The sequence below is a fragment of the Poecilia reticulata genome, chromosome 19 (genome assembly GCF_904066995.2).
Source record: "Poecilia reticulata chromosome 19, P_reticulata-male-v2, whole genome shotgun sequence".
NCBI classification, from domain to species: Eukaryota; Metazoa; Chordata; class Actinopteri; order Cyprinodontiformes; family Poeciliidae; genus Poecilia; species Poecilia reticulata.
This window is the reverse complement of record NC_088848.1, coordinates 19053730-19076782: the sequence shown is the minus strand read 5'-3', so window position 1 is coordinate 19076782 and position 23053 is coordinate 19053730. Positions and strand designations below refer to the sequence as shown.

Genomic DNA, 23053 nt, shown 5'->3' with positions numbered 1-23053 from the left:
AAGCTTCCACTGAGTGTATTAGCGCATATTGAGGCATTTTTGGTGTTTGAACTATTAAAATAGGCAGTTATAATAATATTTAGATTTCAGACATACATTTTTAACATTTTTTGAAACTGCTCTCTTTTCTGTATGTTTTTCCTGAAAGTTTCTGCAGGTCAACCTCGATATGCTCCTCTAACCCAGGCTGACTCACTTAAAAAGCTGCCATGACTTTCTGACAGGAACAGCTTGAAAACTTGTTTCAACACCAACAACATACGGCCTTCAAAACAATCACATGTTGCTACTGTGGAGAACGTTTTAATAGGGAGCGTTTCGCTAACATGCTAGGTTAAAGCTAGCATGTTTAATTTCTGTTTTGATGTAAATCGTTGATAATTCGACCCGTTGTACATTTCAATTCAGTTGCAGTTAATTGTACGATTAGCAGCTGCAGCAGCCAATACAATCTCTCTTAATGCAAATGTAGTTTTAGTAGTGTCAAATTCAAGAGGTTTTAGACTCCGTTTCAACTTTATGATGTAGGACATTAGGAAAAACAACATAAGTTAATGAATTAGTCAAAAATGTATAACTTTCTTAAATAAATTAAATATAATTGACAACTTTTTGGGGTTTTTTTGCAGGTCAAACCTCAAAGAAAACAGGTAAAAGGCATCCAGCTGGTCAGCACAACAACAACATGTAATGTAGTTAGGTTATTTAAAAATGTTTTGACTGGGATTATATTGAGATCACTTAAGTACACAACAAACAGTGTTTAATTGTGGTTCAGCCACATAAGACAGACATTACCTAAAACATACCTATAAATACGGCTAATAAAACGAATAAACAACGAGGAAAGTGGATTTCCCCCATGAGTCCCAGCTTTCAGCGAGTCAACTTGTTTATATTGTGGGAAAGTTTAAATAATGACTAATTCACACAGCTGCAAACAACACAACAGAGTCCGATGAGACTCCAGAGCTGAGCAGGAGCCTCACCGTCATGACGGACTCCGTGGTCCTTCGATCCAAAGACTTGGCTCTCCTCAGAGGGGGCAGGCTGGAGGGAAAGTCCAGGCCTTCGTCATTGTCCTGCCTCTGCTCCTACACAGCAAACAGATAACATGCTTTGTTTCATGGCGCTGTAATTCAACAATTAATGGCAAGTAAACAGCAGCTGCGTTTCTATTCGCGATACGATCGAGCAATTTGACAATTTGAAAACATGTCAACTTAAAAAAAACAACTCTTCTATATAAAAACTTTGTTTATTTTGCCAAACTGTATGGAAACACTTTTTTCTCATCACACAGTCAGCAAGCGGATGTTGCTACTGGTGGAAAAGATGAAAAAGAAGATCACAGGAAGCGACTTGGGATGTTTTTTAATCATTTTCTCATATGCGCATAAAACTTATTCACGTATAATTTTATTTAATGGAAACATCACGATTGTGAAATTCCATCTGTAATGGAAACACAGCTGCTGTTATGAGTCTCAAATGTTTTCTTTTTTTTTTTTTTTTGTAGATATGTTTATTAATTTTGTTTAATAGAAACAACAACATAACACAAACAAAAAAAAACAAAAAGCAAAAACAAAACAAAAACAAGAGCTCAACAGTCCAGTCCATAAGAGACATAAAAGAAAAGACAGAGGGGATGAGGGGGGCACACATGTTTCCGACATTGTAACGATTACACCTAGGCATTTATAAAAGCTCGGGACAAGATGGTGGATACGTGTCCTTCAGCATAGTCCAGGAAGGGCTTCCATATCCGGACAAAAGTATCCGTCTTAGAGTGGATTAGACATGTTAGGAAGTCAAGAGGTATATATTCCAAGACAAGTTTCTTCCACCCAAAAATAGTAGGAGATTTATTGGAGATCCATTGTAACAGAATATTCTTTCTAGCACAGAAAGTAAGGACATTATACAATTTACTCATGTTTTGATTTTGAATATGTTTATTTGGTAGACCAAGGAGAAGAGATACTGGATCAAGATCGATATTAGTTTTGATAATTTTCCTTATCTCAGCCAGAATTGATTCCCAATATAACTGGATTTTAGGGCATGACCAAAGACAGTGTGTGAGGTTGCCTTCATATATCTTACATTTGGGGCACAGGGAAGAGGACCCTGGTTTAAACTTAGAGACCCGATTTGGGGCCAGGTGAGCTCTATGTAATAATTTAAGTTGCAGCGCCCAAGAGCGATTACAAATAGAAATTTTTCTGGCAGAGTTCCATATACTGTTCCACATTTCATCAGTGATCTCGATGCCCAGCTCATCTCCCCAGGCCTGGGCCAGAGTTGTTAAGTGACTCCTATGACCTTTCAATGTCTTGTAGCAAACACTGAGTGACACAACACGAGTACTGGTAAGCAATCTTTCAACACCCGAAACCTCAGAGTCCCTGAGTAAAGTTGTTTCTTTTTTGATAAAGTCTCTCAGCTGGAAAAAACGGAAGAGATTATTTTTCCCCACTCCAAAGGCTTCCACAACTTGATTAAAAGACATGAGGATCCCTTCCTTAAAAAGACAACCTAAAGAGGAGATACCCTTAACCACCCATTCCCCAAAACCCGCATCCGACATACCTGGAAGGAAATCGGGGTTTCGAAAAAAGGGTGTGAGTGAGGATGTCCTCCCAGTTCTGCCCTCGATGTTTTGAGCCGTCCTCCAGGCCTTGACTGTATTCACAGTAATTGGGTTGTTACAAAATTTATTTATTGTTTTCATATTTTTAAGAAAAAGCAAGCTTTTAAGAGGGCAGTCGCATAACGAGGCTTCTACATCTAGCCAGACTGCGGATGGGTTATCAGATAACCATTCTCGAGCGTATAGAATAAGAGAACTCACTTGATATTTTTTTAAGTCTGGGAGATCTAAGCCTCCCATGTCTCTTGGTAACTGTAATGTTGACATTTTTATAAATGCCCTTCTTTTGGCCCAGATAAAGGAACCAAACCAACTCTTCAGTTTTTGGATCCACTTTTGAGTAAATAAAATAGGAATCATCCTGATTGGGTATAACAAGCGAGGAAGAATGTTCATCTTAAGAAGCGAGATTCTGCCTAGCCAAGATATGGGAAGACCACTCCAACGTTCAAGATCTAGCTTAATTTTTTCAAATAATGGAAGAAAGTTTGTTTTAAACATCTGGTCAAAGGAAGGTGTAACAGATATACCGAGATATTTAAATCCTGCAGGGGACCATTTAAAGGGGGAACTAGGGATATGAAGTTGTCCACCAAGAGGCATGGCCTCGGATTTGGAGAAGTTTATTTTATATCCCGAGAATGAGCCAAACTGGTTAATGATTGTGATGACTCTTTCAACCGAAGTGGCAGGTCTGGAAAGAAACAACAAGACATCATCGGCGTATAAAGAGATTTTATGAGTCCCCCGATCAGTGTTGATACCCATAATGGCGGGATCACTACGAATTGCTTCGGCCAGTGGTTCGATTGCAAGGGTGAATAGAAGAGGGGAAAGGGGCAGCCCTGCCTATTTCCCCTTCCCACCTCAAAATTATTAGACCTAAGCCCATTCGTAATAACCGCAGCCAAAGGACGACTATATAGGACTTTTATCCAGCTGATAAAGTTGGGGCCCAAACCAAATTGGCGCAAAGTATAGAAAAGAAATGGCCACTCCACACGGTCGAACGCCTTTTCTGCATCCAAGGAGACTATAAGACCATCCATCGCGCGCCGCTGACACAGCTGGATTACGTTCAAAAGACGTCTGAGGTTATTACAGGAATTACGCCCCTTGATAAAACCTGTCTGGTCCATCCCTATCACAAGGGGTAGAATGTTTTCCAGGCGTTTTGCTAAAATTTTGGTCAATATTTTAGATCAACATTAAGTAGTGAGATGGGTCTGTAAGAGCCACAGTTTTCTGGAGGTTTTGATTTCTTAAGAATCAAGGATATATTTGCTTCTCGGAGGGAAGGGGGGAGAACACCTGAACTAAGTGAATCATTCAGCATGGCTAAGTAGGGCTTAGATAGCAGATCCATAAATGTTTTATAAAATTCTGAAGTGAGCCCATCTGGGCCTGGTGCCTTCCCTCCCTGGAGAGATCTGATGGCTCTTTCCACATCTACCTCTGCTATTTCTGCATTTAGGTCATTTTTGTTGTCCTCTGGTAAAATGGGCAGCTTAATTTTGGAGAAAAAAGTCTCCATTGAAGATTGAGAGTTATCACATTGCTCAGATTGGTACAGATTTTTGTAAAAATCAAAGAAAATTGCATTTATTTTCTCTGGATTTGTAGAACACGAACCCTTCTGGTCAGAAATTGAGGCAATTGATTGGGAGGACTTTCGCGCTCTTACAAGATAGGAAAGGTATCTACCCGGTTTATCCCCATGTTCAAACAATCTTTGTTTAGCAAATTTAACTTTGTCTGTAGCGTTCTGTGTCAATATTGTGTTCAACGAACACCGAATAGCATTAAGCTCTCCCAGCTTGGACTGCGAGGGTTTTTTGATATACTCTTTCTCTGCAAGCTTAAGCTTTCTTTCCAATATGTCCTGTTGTTCTGCAATTCTTCGTTTTTTGCTGCACATGTATGATATTATTAATCCTCTACTAAATGCCTTGGCTGTGTCCCAAAGCAAGGAAGGGCTGCTAGCGGAGGGAGAATTGATAGCGAGGAATTGTTTGAATTCTGTTCGAAAATACTTCCCAAATTTTTCATCTTTTAAAATTAAAGGATTTAGTCTCCAGTGATTTGACCGAATCTTAGCATTTTTAACGGAATAATTTAGATACACTGCAGCATGATCGGATATAACAATGTGTCCTATTTTGCATGAGGCAACTTGTCCTAACGTAATTTTAGGGAGGAAGAAATAGTCAATACGTGTGTGGCATTTGTGGGGGTTGGAGTAGAAAGTGTAATCCTTTCCAGCAGGATGGAGTTTTCTCCATACATCCACAAACCCCGCCTCCTCGAAGAGATCAAAAATCTGTTTTGATTTACCTGAAATAGAGAGGGGGCTAATTGGGAGCCAATCATTCAGTGGATTCTTAAGGCAATTGAGGTCGCCTCCTACGATAACATTTTCAAGAGAGAGATCCACAAGTTTTGCCATTATTCCTGTCAAGAAGTTAATAGGATGGCCCGGTGGGAAATAAACATTCAGTATGGCAAATTCTTCTCCATATATCATTGCTCTCACAAGCACATACCTCCCATTTTCATCTTTATTACATTCTATGACTTTAAAGGGCACTGAATTTTTAACAAGGATTGCAACTCCTCTACTTTTATTAGTGAAAGAGGAGAAAAAAACATGTTCGAAGCCGCATTGCCGTAGTTTTAAATGTTCGGAGTCGTTTAAATGTGTTTCCTGCAGCAGCGCTATATCTACACCTTCCTTCTTTAGGGCCTGAAGAACCTTTCTTCTCTTAATTGGTGAATGACTTCCCTTAATGTTCCATGTACATATTCTTAACATTTATAATTTAAAGTTATAATGTAGTAATGCAATGCCACCCCAACTAATGATTAAGTATAAGGACTGTAACGTATTGAGCTGAACAAAAACCAACCAAAACCAACAAACTAGAACCAAGATAGAACAATACAGAACAACAAAAGCGCTTTCAAGGTGCGCATTCCCCCCAAACCCACCGGGGGCCATCCCTACCTTTACTAAACCCGTGTGTCTCATCTCCCTGGTGAAGACACACACAGATAGATTAACCCAAAAGAGAAAGTCCATCACACATTCCCCGCTGCTGCGCACCACAAAAGAAAAAGGTCATAGAAAAGCAGCTGAGCAGAACAGATTGAAAAGAATCATAGTCATAATAATTACTCCCATCACTTGTTCTCACGGGTGACAATGAGAATAATAAAGTAACAAGAGAGAAAAAAAAAAAAGGAGAGAGCAAGCTTACAGAGCCGACCTCTGGTGCCGATCTATTCAGAACTTCGGCAGGAGTTTTTCATCCTATACTGTCCACAAACTCCATTGCTCCATCCGGCGAATTAAACATTTTTGCCTCGCCATCGCGCATAATCTTCAGCCTAGCCGGGTAGAGAAGGGAGTACTGGATACCTGCCTCCCTCAGCCGCCTCTTTACCGCGTCAAATCCCTTCCGCCTGCGCATGGTGTCCGCCGAGAAATCCTGGAAGAACATGATCTTGGAGTTCTGATATATCAGGGGCTGATCTCCGCTCCCCGCACGCCGCGCTGCCTCGAGAACCTGCTGTTGATCCCGGTAGTTGTGAAATCTGATCAGCATTGGTCTTGATCTCTGTGTCGGCCCGGGCTGTGGAGCTCGTGTGCGGTGCGCCCTCTCAAGCTTGATCCGGCCGCTCTTGGTCTCGACTCCTAGAAATTCAGGCAGCCATTTTTCCAAAAATTGTAGGGCTCCAGGACCAGCCTCTACGCCCTCTTTTAGACCGAGCACCCGAATATTCTTTCTCCTGCCTCTGTTTTCAATGTCGTCAATTCGTTGAGCCATCATGAGGGTTTCTTTCTCCAACTTTTTGATGCGGGCCGTGGCCTGGTCCAGGCCGTCCTCCTGAACTGCGATCCTGTCCTCGGCCTCTGTAATGCGTCCGACCAGCACCTTTAACTCTGTGGCCTGGCTCTTAAGCATTTCAGTCAGAATGTCCACTTTCTGGGAAATCACTGATGAGATGTTCCCAGTGATCTCCTCAATGACTTGACGAAGCGCCGGGTCGAGCACAGCAGCCCCACCAGCCACTGGTAGCACAGCAGATAGCTCCGCGTTAGCCACTTTACCTGTGCTAGCTAGTTTGGACTCCACTTCACCGGTCTTGTTCATTTTCTTAAGAATTTTGGGCGGCATAATGTTAGCGTAAGTCGAAGAGGCGTTCATCAGCGATCGTATCACCTCATTTAGTTGGGAAATCTTAGAAGGAGGATGGTAGTCTGCTCAAATACCGAACATGTGGTGCGCAGCTAGACGAAGTCGACCACTTGCTACGCCGCCATCTTGACAAAAACCTCAAATGTTTTCTTAAATATTTCTAGACCAAACACTATTAATCAATCCACATGTGGAAGGACCAAGCTCAACCCACTGAGCTAAAGACCCGCCTCCAGAATGTGTTAATCACTGCTGTCACAATCACTGCCCTCAGAGGTGCGTAGAAACCAGAAAAAAAAATCACAGAAGAATGGTGGGAGTAAAAACAACCAAGTCAGCTCATCTGGATCCCTGTGAGAACTCACAGAATTGCTTGTGTGCATTAGTCAGCAACGCCAGCAGTCCACACAGCTTTATCTGTGTTTGTTTGTGCCGTTTTCATTGGTTCGTGACTAACAGAGATCCGGGGCCAAGACAATCAGCATTACTGTGCTGGATCTCTGTGCTGCTTGAGTCAGCTTTCTAAGTCGGCACAGAGGTCCGGGATGGGAAAAGGGAAACGTAATCACCAGGGGAGATCTCAACGAAGAATGGAAACTCGAAATAAATACAGCGCTAGCTGCTGACCTCTGACCTGAAAGCAAAACAATGAGGGTGGAAAAGATGAGAAGCAGAAGAAAAGAGGAGGAGTAGAAGTGGTCCTGGAAAGAAGCTCTTTAACCTCTCAGTTTGCATCGTAAACCTCGGCCTGGTGTCGGTTCTGGTGGATCTGCCGTTACCTCTCTGAAGAACCGTCTGCGCTCGCTGCGGCCCTGTCTCACTCGACTCCTCTCCGTCTCCTCCACCTCCATTTTCTCGGGATTCTCCAGCTCCAAGGCCTCCAGCTTCTCAATAACACCGGAGCGACTGAAAACACAAGCACCCAGTTGTAAGTTTGGGTGGGTAATATGAAGTTTTATTGCAATAACAATATTTTGTGGTACTATTGTCACAAAGATATTTATTACTTATCTTTAGCAGCAATCATAGCCGCACAAAAACTAATGCAGCTCTTGGAAAACACTCCCGTTTCCAACACACTATTCTTTAGCACATAAAGAAGTGTGATTTATTTCACTAAGCTGCACACATTAACTGCAATTAATAATATTTTCAAATGAATTCATACGCACATTGAACAAGGTGGAGAAAATAATATAGCAATTCAGACAACATGCATAATTTTGGTGAGTTTTATTGTGAAAACAATAAATTGAAATTCAAAATAAATTCATCACGATAAATGATAAACAATAAAAGCCCACACCTGCTTGTTGGTAAATAAATGGTTAATTGGAAAGGAAAATATGGGTTTATCATCTTCAATATCATGATTGTAATACTCAACAATATAATGTTGCCTTAGTAAATGAAAGAAAAATAAATCTAACAGACTGTTAAAACAATGACAATTAGAGATGCTTTATGACAATGCGGCCAAGTCCCAGAACCAACACGGCTCTAGGTGAAAAAGAAAAGTCCCCTGTTAGTTTGTGAATTCACTGGGAGTAATTAGCCAAAATCAATTTCAGTAGTCACACACAGGTCTGATTACTATATGACTGGGGGAATCAATAAATCACTCAAACAGAAACTTGTCTAACAGCATGAAGGAGGACAAAAGATCTCAAAGGGAAACACATTCTGTCCGATGCTATAGAAATTCAAAGCCAACATGATCTAATTGCCTGTTGATTTTCAGCAATGCACATTAATAGCAAATATAGAGGGACCCAAAATAAAATTCGAGGTGTAGAACAATAGGTGCCTGGCTATGCATTGCTATGGCAGGCCCCAACTACTAACATTATAGGAACTGGTCCAGATTACTCTGAAAATCATATAAACCAAAGATCTTAAAATTAAATCTATACAAACACAGTTCACCTCCAGTCGGACAAGAAAACAAATGTGGCCATCGATGAGGCTGTGCCAGTGAGATTAAACCTGCATGCAGAGGGATGAGATATTTGTAAATCTGTGGGCTGGAGTTTTAGCAGCTGGTTGCTTAGAACCTTGGCTGAGGTAGCAGAGTTAAACAAAACAAACCATTGTTAAGCTGCACCACAACATATTATGTAAAAGCCCAGGTCCGTTTGTGAGTAATGAGTGCCACATACTTCCACAGTCTTTAGAAAAGCAATAAAACAAATGCAGCGCGTGTCAAAATAAAAAGACCGAAGAGAAAAGAGGAACACTTCGTCCCTGGTCCCGCTTGTTTAAATCAACACGGGAGTTCTTAGTTACTGACATAATTCAAAAGATCCAGCAGTGGAACTGATCGAATGCTTTAAAAGGCAGATATGAAAGAAAAAGTCAAATTCCTACACTTTTAAAGTAACTTGTTTACAGCTTCTGCAGGCTGTGAAACAGTAAATACTATTTCTGACTCCCAATTTGTGATCAGCATCTGGTCACACTGAAGCAGGCCTTTTGGTGAAGGGCCACGGTGCTGATCCATCTCACAGGAACAATCAGTGAATCAAAGAACAGCCCACTCTCACATCTGCAATTGTCCTCAATCTGTGACACAGTGCGCTTAATGTTCGGACACTCGCCCACACGGGCCTTTTGTTCAGTGACAGCGATCTACATTTCAGAGAGGAAGGCGGTTAAAGCCAGTGGGAAATACTGTACAACTCTAGCCTACATGTTGCCCTTATTTGGGGCGCGGGGGCCTCGAAGGCTGGAGCTGTTGTCCTTAAATGGGAATAAATGAGAGGGGAGCAGAGCAAGGCCTAACGCCCACCAATTGACTTCCTTTTGTTTTGTTTTTGTTTTGTTTTTTTAAGCATCAACCGCAAGATGGGAAAATGAAAATCTCAACCACATTGAAGTTGATTGATTGTGTAAGTAAGTAAGAGTCCAGAAGGATGGGTTTGATTCGGACAGGAAAAATATGTGAACTTAAAAGGATAAAGTTAAGTTTTCATGTTGAATCAACAGCTCCATGGCTTCAAGGAGATAAATTGGTTCCTTTGTCACATTTTGCGCATTTAAAAGGACCGCATCGAAACTGAAAACAGCAAACTCGATATTCATCCCTCAGTGATGGATTCAATGCGGACCTTGCAGGACTTGAGGGAGAAAAAAAAAAAAATCAGGCTTTTAGTTTCTGACCGACCTAACATCTTGGAACATTCTTAGCTGTAATAATGTTATCTATACTAGTCATGTATTGTTTGATTCTGACAGAAATTTATGCACAAATGAAAAACCACTAAAATATAACATGCTGATCTCTGAAAAGTTGCTGAGTTTCCACAACATTACTCTCTTTATTTTTCAGACTAAAATATGACAAGACAGCAGAATTTGTCTGTTGCTTTGATGCTTTTCTTGGCGTTTGGATTCTGGAGGATTTTGTTTTTTTTGGCAGTTATTTAGTGAAGAATTGTTAAAATAGTACGTAATTTCTGACAGCGTCACATTTATGTCGCTTGCCGATGCAAAAACCCGACGGTGGAAGTCGACTAGGTGAAGCAAAACATCAACTTTGCTTTGTCCAAGCGCATTTCCGCATAAAACATTAATAAACTCCTGACCAGTAACAGTGTGGCTCAAATGTAGCTTAGCTCCGTTCATTTCCATCTTCATTTTTGCCAACTGTGCACACCGTAAAGCACATGTCAAGCTCGGTTTCCCTGGGAATTCAATAAAAAACGTCCAAACATTTGCCTTTAATGAAGATGGAGTTTGCCGAATCCCTCTCTCTTTCATTTTTGTAGTTTTTTTTTTTTCCTCTTTGTTTTGGTGCATTGCGCATGGCTGGTGACATCAGAATGTCTCGAGTTACAAAATGAACTCTGGCAGACAGCAGATTAGATTTATTGTTTTTAAAACTGATTATGAGACATTTTAAAATCAATTTTAAAACTGTAAATTAGAATCTCGATACTTGTGTAAATCTATTTTTTGGCATAGCCCTAATGTGCATGTTTGTTGGTTTGATTTTCTCTCTTTTTGCAGGAATAGAAGCAGACTTCTACGGTGTTGTATTCTCTCTAAGCTTCTTATCTCGTCTCCCTTTAAATCTTTTCTTTCACCGTTCTCCTTTTCTTTTCTGTCTCAGTGTCCATCACATTTGAAATAAACCCAAAACAATTTCAATTTTTTTTTAAAAGATATGTATAACAAAATGGGCGCCTTTAAAATATGATATGCTTGTGAAAGTAAATCCGTCAGACAACAGTTCTGAGCCGCATCATCAGACATGCCATGTTTAAAAAAATGTAAATTTAAACCTCAACTTTGTTGCATTTCTTAAAACAAGGAAAAGTGGGCCATGTCTGTACATAAGAGTCTAAAATCTTAAACCGCAAGGCACCTTCTTGTCTACCAGTGCAGAAAAAGTAGACATGTGTCCACCTATATCTTCACTGGCAAACACTGACCACTCAAAGTTGCACATTTCTGCTGGACTCCACCTTTTTTTCCTTTTGAGCCCGGTACAAGTGCAGGGATCTAAATGGCACAGGAAGAGAGGGAAGAGAGATCCCCTTCCTGTCACGCCGCCCTCTTGCTGCTCGATTTGTTAGAAATGTTCTGCTCTCTGCTGTGTGGGGAGCCGAGATGCAGATCACCGAACGCCCAGTGAGGAACCCGGGTGTTTATTCAGTCTGAGTGAGAAGCAATGGAACGAAGGAAAGTGATACGGAGAGATCACTCTTTTAAGTCAACATGTCTTAATTTGATGAAATGCAGCCTTTTCGCTCATCTCCCATTAAAACCAAATCAATTTGTTGAGTGTGTCGGAAAACATCAAAGCCTTGTGTGTGTCTGCTCTGCGTACAGACATGCCTTTATAAGGATAAGCCAGTAGCTCAAGTATTTTCAGACCGGCGTCAGCAGAACAGAGCCAAGATTCTGAGAAAGCCGTCCGCTAACCAAGTTCAGCGGAGTCAGATTAGAGGCTTCACTTGACAGCACGGAGACCGGAGTCTTACATCACCTCTCAGAATCACCTGTCTGCTCGTTTAGTTCCTTCATTCTTGAATTTTTCCTGCGAGGATACAACTTTGTATTTGGTATTTAACAAAACTAACTGCTGATCAGAGGAAAACGGTAGTATCAGTTTCTACTGGATCCCAGTTCTGATCAAAGCCATTTTGTTTTATGCTCAACCAGTTAAAGCTGAATCACTTCATTCAATCAGCTGTTTCTAAGTCATATTGACTGAAACGTTGTTGTATAAATTAAAGGGGTAGTATTATGTAAAATCAACTAAGTTGATTCTTTCATGCATGTTTGAGAAATCCTTTAATCTTCCGTGGCAACCGTTCAAGCTGTGCAAAACGTCTGGGGGGATCTAGCTCCGCCTTCCAGACACAGCTCCTCCTCAACTCACCTCAGTTCCTTCAGACTAGCCAGAAGCAATTAGCAAACACCTGGTGGAACATCTGCTGAGCTACTTCTCAAAACACCAATGGTAAAAACGTTAAGAAGCAATGTTGTGATGACTTCCTGGAGGCAGAGTTTCAGAAAGAGCAGGAGTTTTTAAAGAGACAGAAGCCCAATTTCAAAGCAATAAATTACAAAGTCAAATTTCTTATAAAGTAAGTCATACTTGACATACACAGCATTTTATAACTGAAGGTAACATGGTTACTTGATTGTAATATAAAATGGTACCATGTCCCTTAATGACAGATAATATGAGGAAACCCGATTACCACAAAGGACTGCCAGATCACCAGAAAGACATAAAATAAACAAGTGAAAAAAATATTGAAAATTAGATCTCTAAATGAAAGATTGACGGACCTTCTCTCGGGACTGAGGACAGCCTCTCTCTCCTGCCTGTCAGGGCTCCTGAATCGGCTCCTCTTCTCTGCCTTTCTGGCCTCGGCCTCCAGCCGCCGGGAGCGCGGCGCGTCGTGGTGGCCGCCCCTGTGGCCCGCCGGGTGGCTGTCGGTGCTGGTGACCGTGCTGCCACTGGCGTCCGAGTCCAGGGAGCTGACCGAGCCGCTGATGTGGGAGCCATTTGAAAGCAGGGAGCTGCCGGAGGGAAAAGGGTCGCTGGGCACCGGAGACTGGCAACGCGGGACGCCTCCCAAGCTGGAGCAGGAGCCCGTCGGAGAGAGGGGGCCAACGGAGGGATGGAGGGCCGAGCCGTGCAGCGGCAGGCCGCCACGGTCCACTTCGTCACCGTTTACCGACCCGGCATCAGAGCCTTGACCCACAGGCACACAGTCACCTGGTGATGAAGGAGAGTAGAGACTGAGAAAGGCCATGATGAAGAGTTCACAGTGCCTTCATGAGACGTATGTTTCAAGAAAAACTCAAAAGTTGTTTGGTCCTTTTTAGACCATTTTAAAGTTAAAATATAAAAGTTTAGGTTTTGATGTACTGCTGATATTTCAGGTGTACATGTTTAAGCCGTCATATGAAAAGGTAATGAGCAGTTACCACTTTTAGTCAATAGAACAGAAAATAAAATCTGAAAATACAAATTCTCTGTCCTCCAATTTCTCTCTAACCTAGAAACTGGAACATTTCCAGAGTTTCACAGATTGTTCTGAGACTCCCAAATTGCTCTGGTTAATAAAACTGATTCTAATTCAGTTAATTAAATATCAACTGATATTTAACTTTTGAACAGTTACTTGGGATTTCAGAAAATATTAATTTGTAGCTTTTCCTGGTGCTTTTACATCAAATGATCAATGAAGTTAAAGAAACGATATATATATTGTTGACATAAACCAAATAAATAAAAGGTTTGAAATATAAAATATAGTCTTGTTGACATAAAATAAAGAAAATGGTCTCAACATAAAATTTAAATAATAAAAAGGTCTTATTGAAATAAAATCTATGAAGTCTCGTTTACATAAAAAAAATATTGACGTAAAATTAAAAAATGTACATAAAAAAGAATACACAAATAAATAAATAAAATAAATAAATAAAAAACGCTTTGCTGACATAAAATTCCACAAAAAGAAAACCAAAGCTCACCTGCGGAGGGCAGCGGCGAGCCCAGCGGCTGGTCGGTGCCGGCCCAGGCCGCTGCGCTCTCGGCCTCCCGCTGGTTCAGCTCTTCCTGCCAGATGATGGAGCTCGAGTCAGGAGACTTGTCAGCTTCGGGGATTCCTGAACCGGTCACGGCCACCTTGGCTGGACCTGGTTCCTGGACGACGACAAGCGCAGGGAAAACAGTTTAAACCAGGAAACGGACTGTGATTCGCTGGCTGGTCACATCGTGTGAAAACTCTACCTGGGAGGTGGTGGGCTCTACTTTTCGTTTCTTTTTCTGGTTCTGTTTGTTAGTTCGGGGGTAGACGATCAGCTGTTCACTCCACCTACAGGAAATCAAAGCAAAGTCACCAGATGCTTCCCTGTTACTATCCTACCAACTAAATGAGAAATGAGAAACCCAGCAGGAGACGCTACCCGTTGATGATCTCTTTATTCTCCCCTCTGATGAAGTACTCCTGCTCAGGTGTGACGATGCACAGAGAGTTCTTCTGGCCCGTCTTGGGCTCTGCGTCGATGACGTCCGTGCAGAGGTTCATGTTCACCGTGCCCTGAGGCAGCGTGCTGGGCTGGAGGAGACACAGCATGATGCCTTTAGAGCCGCGTACAACAACATGGATGTCAGGCGCAGCGAGAGAAAGAGAAACAGGTAAATGTGGGAACAATTTGAAAAGGGACGGTTCTGGTTTGTTTTCAAATGTCTATGTTTGGATGGTGGCTGGGCGAGAGCCTGACTAAACACAGATATATCTGCCATCGTATTCCAAATTGTTTTAAACTGTTCGATGTGGTGAACAGACATCTCTCTGCTGTAGAATATGTTCAGAGAAAATGGGGGGAAAGACTCGATAAATTCTGCTAGACGTCCCTGGAATTATTGCGATAAACAATAATATTGCCATTTTGAGACAATAATAATAATAATAATAATAATAATAAAGGAATATTAATGCAAGTACACCCTTTAAAGTTAACAAAAATTGAATATCTAAAGAATATTTAACAGTGACAAACATTTTAAAAATCCAAAATAAATTAGCAAAATAACCAAAACTATAGTAATTTACATGAATTATGAAGTCTGTTACCAAAGTTGTGTTTCAAAAATAATCGTTCAGCTTTGACATAAAAAAAACTGAAAAAAGTGCAAACAAACTACTTTGTACTGGGTGTCAAATATTTGTAGCATTTTTCAAAATGCTGGCTTTTCAACAATATTAAAGGGTAGCATTTCTTTAACGATAATTATCATTTTAATAAAGTTTAAAAAATAATCAATCAATAATAATTGATTTATTGCTTATTGTGACAGGCTTACGCAGGATTCCAGAGTAAAGCTGTTCTGTGTGTGAGAAGAATCGAAGCATCTACAGATAAAACGTTTTGTGTCTTCTGAGCATCCACTCAGATTCTCGTTACTCTTATCAGTCTGATGTTAGACAGGTGCTGCTTCCAGCTCCTTTTAAGGCCACAGAGAAAAAATCCAGTTTTATTAAGATCAGAGCGCAAACCCCCAAGAGCTGCCAAATAAGGAAATCACAAAACGTCACAGTAAAGAGTGTTCAGATGCTGTGGAAGAATTTCCCCTATTAGAAAAGAATCCAGAGCGCGACCCAAATCAGAAAGACAAAAATCCAAAAGAAATGAAACGGGTGCAGCTTCTGACATCCAGAGACTATTCAAGGATGAAACCATCACACATTTAGTACAATCTGGTGTCGATTTATGAGGATAAATAAGAGATAGTCGGTGTTCTGTGTCGCTCCTTGCAGAACATAAAGAGCTACTTTAAACTGGCCCTTTATGGAAAAAGAATGGCTAAATTTGTTAGCTGAAAGTTTAGACCGATCACAGGTATGTCGGATGTTTTCCAGTCTCTAATTTGAGCCGTTTCCAGTTTCTCTTTAAGAATCAAAGTTTAAAATATATTTTTGTAGACTTCCTCCCATGAGCGGTTATTTTCTCACATGAAGAGCGGAGGCGACGTCACACTGTGTGCTGTGAAGGAGAAGCTGATGTAAAAAGTATGTGTCTGTTTGTAGTTGTATATGATACACTTCTACTGCGCTCTACTAGTTAAGTTTAGAAGTATAGTGTGAATGAAGTTTGGGTTAAAGTTAGGAACAGACGAGTAATTAGGCATAATAACAAATTTCGCCAGATGATGAATTGTCTAAAAAACATTACTGCGATAAACAATAGTATTGTCATTTTGAAACTATATTCATGTAATAATAATAAAGACTTAGTAATGCCAGCATACCCACACAAAGATAAAAAAAAATTATAAAGAACATTCAACATCGGTCCTGGAAAACTTTTAAAACACCCAAAACAAACAAATAATTAAAACAGACTTTGAAGTCTGAAATCAAAACTGCTGCATTTTCCCAAAATAATAATCACTCCGTTTAGACGGAGAAACCAGGAAAAAGTGGCAGGTAGAGCAAACTGCAAACCAGCTACTTCATACTGGGTGTCAAATGTTTGCAGTCTCTCAAAATGCATTCTCATTTATTAAGCTCTTCTTTAGGTCATAAAAAGAAATGTGATTTTTAATCATAAAATGCACAGGTAACCGTTATTAATTGGAATTTATCGGGGCAACGATTAATCAGAATTGTGTGAAATTTATCACAATAAATGATGCACTAAATCCCCACTGCTTCCTTGGACTGATAGAAGTACATCAGTGTGTGCATCTGATTCAACAAATGACTAAACAGGAACCCATACATCATTTCAAATTGGCCTTCTGGCAGAAACCAACAATAAATTTAATCTGAAAAGTTGCGATTTGAAGTATCTGCTGGTTTTCTCTTTCTTCAACCTCTCAAGGAAAACTGTGATTATTGTAGCAGTGATGGCATCTCTGCTCAAGGTTGTACTGCATACATCCTTGCCTAATCCTGACGGTAAAATGATCTCCAAAAGTTTGCCGTCTGCAGCAAGGCCTCAAATTAAAACATTTCAAGGATTTCCTGTATTTAATGGAGACAAGTTGGATGCAGCGAGCGCTGGGCTTCAGAAATGTCAACCGCCTGAGACGAAGCAGACTTTGCTATCTTAGTTGTTGCTGTGAGGTAGAGCCTGAATTCCTGCAGTCCATCTGATCCCGGGTGACTGTCAGTTCGAGAGAAAATCGTTGCTTGGAAACAGCTCTCCGCTACTGGCACCAAAACAAAGGGAGACGTGTCGGCCAAGATGAGTGCTCAAACGCTAAATCGTTCGTCCTGGTTCTCATTTTCTCCGCAACTGGGCCAGTTCTACATCTTCCTGTTGTGTCTGCCGTCCACAAGGGGGGATATTTATAACTCTGCAAGGAGATAATATCGAAGGAAATAGTGTCCTCGTGGAGGACACCTTTTTAGAGGTTTTGCTAAATAAAAATAACCTCTAAAAATACAGGAGACAACTAAATAATAAAGTTACTGAAGGAACAAACTCTTGTGGATAAAAAAGAAAAAAGAGTTTGAAACTAAGTGGAGTGCACCCACTGCATAAATGATATAAATTCTCCAGGAGGCTTTTACAGGCTTAAGTTTACCTCAGCAGGCTGTGGAGAGGAAACGGCTGTTTTCTAAGCAGCAGGATCCTCAAAACAGCTTCATCCATCAAAACCGAGGAGACAGAACCCAGCTGCCTTAAGACCAAGAGCCTTAAGAAAAAACAGCATCCGTTGACAGTTATTCTCACTAGAGGCTGGTTGGTAGAACAGATGTTTAATTTTTAAGCCAACATGTCCATAATTAACGCTAAATTGTGCCAGAAGTTATTGCGATATATGGTAATATTGTTGTTTAGACATCATTTTCAAGATCAATAAGCTTTAAATTCTAATCAACATTTAACTAGAAGATAGTTTAATATCCAAAATAAATAAACAACAGAAACAACAAATAAAATGAATTATGAAATCTCTGTAAACAAAATCGTCCTTCAAAAAACCAGCTGGTTAAGTCCAATGTATCAGACTGAACCGGGTTTTGGTAGAAAGAGAAAAACAGTAAATCACAGGGTTTCCCCTGAGGGTACAAGCCTGGTGGGCCACCAGGCTTTACTTGTGCCCTCACCAGGCTAAGCATTGTTTATTTATTTAAGTCTTTTTAAAATGGTTTCACTTTTTAAGACTTTGTAGTTGGTGTTCAGGTATTCATTTTCTAATCTTCCAGTAATACATAACTATCAAGTGGCAGATTGCTGGATGAATGACTGCCCAGGCGCCCAGCCACCGGGCTGAGCAAGTTTTCTGACGGAAACCTTGAATCATGCAAATGGAAATTATTTAGATCATTTTAATTTATTATGTGATATTCCTTATTTTGACTTTACATGTCACACTGTTGCCCTTTAGTTAGAAGGATTCAGGTGTGGAATAATTGTTGGGAGGACTTAAAACTGTGTTTTTCAATCTTTAAATAATAATAAAAAATAATATATATAAAAAATAATTTGCTAAACAAATATAACAAAGTTAGATCATGATTGTTTTTCTTACGAGTGTTTACAGATTTTGCTGGAATTACTTGGAGATATGTTTAAGGAAAATATACAGGAACAAATATGCTGTTTCGACTTTGATGATGTTATACATTAAAAAGTGAAAACGTGTTTCTAGCTACACTGTTTTCGGTCCATTGACACGAATTAAAATATTTACTTCTGGGCTGTTTTTGTGTTTTGCTTTTATCATTTTGTTTTTATTTTCAGCATTGTCGGTTTTCCTTTTCTGACTTGTAAATGGAAAGGTTAAAAATGACCCAAAAACAAACAAACAAAAAAACCTGCTGTAGATTAAAGAATGTCATTGAACATTCCAGCCTATGAAACTTAATTTCATTATTATCCAGAAAAATATTGAAAACCTGGGTAATATTTCATTTTGTACATCAGTACAAAGTGGAAACATCTGACAAGATCTAACATTGAAGCAGTAAAATCTCAAAAAAAAAAAAAAAAAAAAAAGGAAAATAAAACACTATTGTAAAATCTATTAAAACCCTGAACTTTAAACAAGATAAAGAGAGATACAATAGAAAAGACATCCAGATCATGGAGTGCATTTCTGAAGGAGATGGCTGAAGGCCGGTCTCCTTCAGCCATCATTTCAGTCAGACGTGAAGAGCTCGCTAAACCTCTGCTGTTGTGATATCAGGAGCATTGTGGATCGCCATCCACTCTGGCGGGCCGTTCGTGAGGAATGTCTGGGTCTGGGGCACAGCTGACTTTTCCTCTGTGGGTTTCAGGGGCTAACGCTCCCTTTCCCCACCGCTCTCTGGTGCCGGGGTTGCGAGCGCGCTGCTGTTCACCAAATAAGGGCATAGCAGGAGGAATGCTGCTTTAGATGGAAGAGCATCTTTCCCTCTTTTCGTGGTGAAAATACTTTAGTTATGTGGGGCAAGAGTTCCAAATAGACTGCTGCCTAATCGGTGAAAAATAGCGAGAGACGTCATTGCTCCATGGGTTCATAGGGTTAAAGCATCAGTAGAGGACCGATCGGTCCTTTCAAGTACAATTAAGCTAATTCTGCTAATAATAAGGCAAAATATCTTATCAGTTATACCTGAAACATCCAAGAGATGATTTCATTTAAAGAAAATAAAACCACTGAACAAGATGGTAGCTTATATGTGTCTTAAAAAATCGTTGGAGGCAGTTTTCTAAAACCTACTTATTGTCAGGTGTGAGGGAAGTTATGACTGTGATAAATATAGCCAACTTGCATGGGTAAGAGTGGTTCGCTAACAGGAAGTAGGAAGGGAACAGACAGATCTACTACTAATACCAAAATATACCGATGCTTTAAAAAAGTTGAGGCTCTGACGAGGAACAACTGTCCCTCCCCACACAGGTTGCCAGTAACTAACCAGTTAATATCAACGTAGCTATGTTTAGGAAAAATGGCAAAAGAATTATTTTCTGCTCAATAAGTCAGAAAACAACTTACTGAGTTTTTTTTTACTGCAAAACTGCCACATCCCCCTGCGTTCAGAGGACGGCAGGGGACGCTGGTGGAAATTTTTACAAAAGGGGGGCGCTGAGATTCCTCTGGGGGGCGTTTGGTCGAAGGTAAACTTTACACCTTATATGCACAACAATACCAGTTTAGACTTTGAGCAACTTGGTAAAACTGTATTGTGTGACATCAAAACATGCTTGGCTGCAACTGTATCGATGGCAGCTCTTCTTCTATTCAGTGTTTGTTGCTTCTTAGCGCAGCTCAGCTCTCCTGCGTCTAGTAGCTTCACCGCATCAGTTCAGCGTTACACCGGCTGATGACGTTGCTGTGATTCACTTTGTCTGGTATTTTTGTACATATGTATTGGCAGTTCTGTGATCATGTCAAAGCAGCAACTTATATTAAAAAGTGTTTTATATCCGTTTGAAGGCCGCCCGCTTCCACGGAAGGACAACAGAAAATCGCTCTTATAAACATGTAATTACTAAAATCACGATACCCTCACTTTGTATCCCTCTGAAAAATTAACCCATTTAAATAAAGAAATCCCTCCATGGGTGATACCACGATAGAGAGCGTTCATTTTATAGCGTTATGCCCGGTGCTGTAAGTGGTCCGGAATGAAACGGGTGTGATAGAACAATGACAGCACTTTCAAATTTCAATAATCAGAATACCGAAATTGTTTCTGTTGTTTTAAAAGGTCTATGTCAGTCTGTTTTTTCCCCATCGATACGTTTCCCGACCGCTCTGCGCCTTAGGGGGTTAAGAAAACAAACGCACATTGCGCAAAACTCTGAAACAGGAGAAGCGGGACATAAAACGGAGCAACGAACTAGATGTGAATTATGGCATAAAAACAAAGAATCCGACGCAAAAAAAGTGAAAAAAATCAACACATGATGTGAAACACATGACGATTAGGCGGCGCAGCAGGTGATGAGTGAAGATTACTGATGGTGAGCGTCAATAAAAAATAAATGTAAATAAATAAAATAAATGTAGCAACAGGAAAGAAACTAATGTGGACATAGCAATAAACCAAGAGAAGATGATACTAATCAAATTAAACTAAATGGAAATAAATGAAGAACAAAATGCAAGAATAAACTAAGAAACTAAATTAAATACAGAGGAATAAACTGGTATGGCTAGACCTTTCGATTTAAACTTAATACAGAGGACAGTAGCAAGAATAAACACACTATTTCCAGATAAAAGGTAAAATAATATTGTTGAAGTGCCATGGGTTTGTTGAGACCACATCTAGTACTGAGAATAAATATATCTTACAGACCATAACAGTAAATAACTTATCACTTATTTATGTTTTTAATTAGATTTGATATATTTATTTCTTCAATATTATTTTTCATATCAGTTTTAATGTCATGAGGCTGATGACTATGACACTTTCAATTTGACTCATTAGGATTTGATTAAGAACCAAAGTTTGAACTGGCATGTTGAACATCATTTATCTGGTCATTTTATGGAATATTTAACAGCTAGAAAATGACACAGAATAAGAATATTTTTCCACTCTGATTGGCTGATGTTAGGCCTACCAATTTTAACTTGAATGTTCATTGCATTTTTTGTAGACGCCTGTGAAAATAATTTCTATTCCCATGACTTTTTGTTCTCTGGGAAATTATTTTTGATGATAAATACAGAAACAAGCATAACAATCAAAACATCTACAATAGTGGTAGTAATATTAATAAAATAATAGTCAGTGTAAAGTAGCCTGCAAATTCTTTGGCGGGGGGTGGTGAGGGACCTGGATAAAGGCTAGGGGGGCGCTGGACCGAAAAAGGTTGAGAAACACTGTTCTAGAGGTTGTTTTTAGCTTATCAACTACTTTTAATTCTAGATAGAAGCTTTGAAAAGTCAACCTGATGTGTTCTGAGTAACAAAAAGATCAGTCTGTCTGGACATGGCTTCTGCGGGACACTTCCATCTCAACCACACCTTCGGTGCCCTCCCCTAATAACTCAAGGACGTTAGGTTAGCCACATCAATGAGATCAGGAGCGTTAACAGGTTGGGGATCGACGCTGACGCTTCGGAAAGGTTTAATCTTCGGGGTCTGGAGTACAAAGAGGCCATTTCCCTGACCCACATTTCCTGCCTTGGGGAGCAGATGAAAAGACCGACGGACAATGTGTTGGACAGTTTTGGAAATCGTCGTTACAATGAGAGGAAAACACAACTGCACACCAGCCTGGGTGTCACTGGAAACACATTACACAGTGGAAACGCGCACACGGTATTTTCCAAAGTTTCCTCCCATTGTCACTGTCATCTCTGGCAACAGAGAAAGAGAGAGTCGCCATAGTAACTTCAAGGCAAAGATGATATGAAGCTAATGGCAGGCACACGGTAGCAGGTATCTGTGTGTTTCTGGCAGGCTAGCTGGTAGTGTGTGGCCCCGCGCAAGCAGACCTAATCTCCAGTCAGATCGGCCGGTATGGGTTTGGTCACCCATGTCGCATTCCCTCGGCGACACACACCAGCACCACAAACAGAAGCTGACTTTCCTCTCCGAGTGTGTTCTTGCCCTCACCAGCGTTGCAGTGATTACAGGCCTTGACCTCAGCTACTGCTCTCACCAACATGTTTAACAAGTTTGAGGTGAAATTATTCCTATTCTACAGCACCACTGAGGTTAACAAGCAGTTTCCACTGAGCTCGCACATTTCAAGCCCCTGCTGATGTGGCGGAGTGCGTTTCTCTAATCTTTCTACGGTGGATATGGAGAGGTGCGGTTGCGTCGCCGCGACGCCAGCCGAAATATCGGCTTTATCCGAGTGATAAGAAGCGAGACAGCCGAGTCGGGTGGGAGTCTCATTAAGCCCACGGTGCTTCCAGCAGCCGTGCTGTGTTTTGTCCAGAGCACAAACACGTACCAATCAGCTACATGCATCCTCTACAGAGTCGACCAAACACATCTTCTGCTGAAAACAAAACAAAACAAAAAAAAAAGAAAAAGAACTGAAGGCGAACAACAGTGAATGGAGCTGGAAAGCATTGTATGAGTCCAAAAATTTCCCACACTGTTTACTTAAAGCGGGCCACCCTGGTACTTCGTCAGCCACCCAAATATACTTGGCAAGATGTTCTCACATTCATCTCGTAATCTTTTTTAACAATTCTAAACAGAGAAATCTATTATACTGCTGCCAAGGAGAACCAGACACTTTTCCACGACCTTTTTAGC

General features: G+C 40.5%; 1 protein-coding gene across 4 annotated transcripts in view; it reads right to left on the bottom strand.

Moving 5' to 3' along the window:
• mpripb (myosin phosphatase Rho interacting protein b) overlaps positions 1-23053 on the bottom strand; it is a 59291-nt gene that overhangs the window by 22398 nt on the left and 13840 nt on the right. For all 4 annotated transcript variants that reach the window (XM_017310792.2, XM_008437759.3, XM_017310793.2 and 1 more), the window contains exons 4-9: positions 14290-14441; positions 14114-14198; positions 13855-14026; positions 12658-13090; positions 7635-7761; positions 990-1094 (exon numbers count right to left, since the gene is read on the bottom strand). In XM_017310792.2, the coding sequence (XP_017166281.2) occupies positions 990-1094; positions 7635-7761; positions 12658-13090; positions 13855-14026; positions 14114-14198; positions 14290-14441 (1074 nt within the window). The remainder of the gene's footprint in view (positions 1-989; positions 1095-7634; positions 7762-12657; positions 13091-13854; positions 14027-14113; positions 14199-14289; positions 14442-23053) is intronic.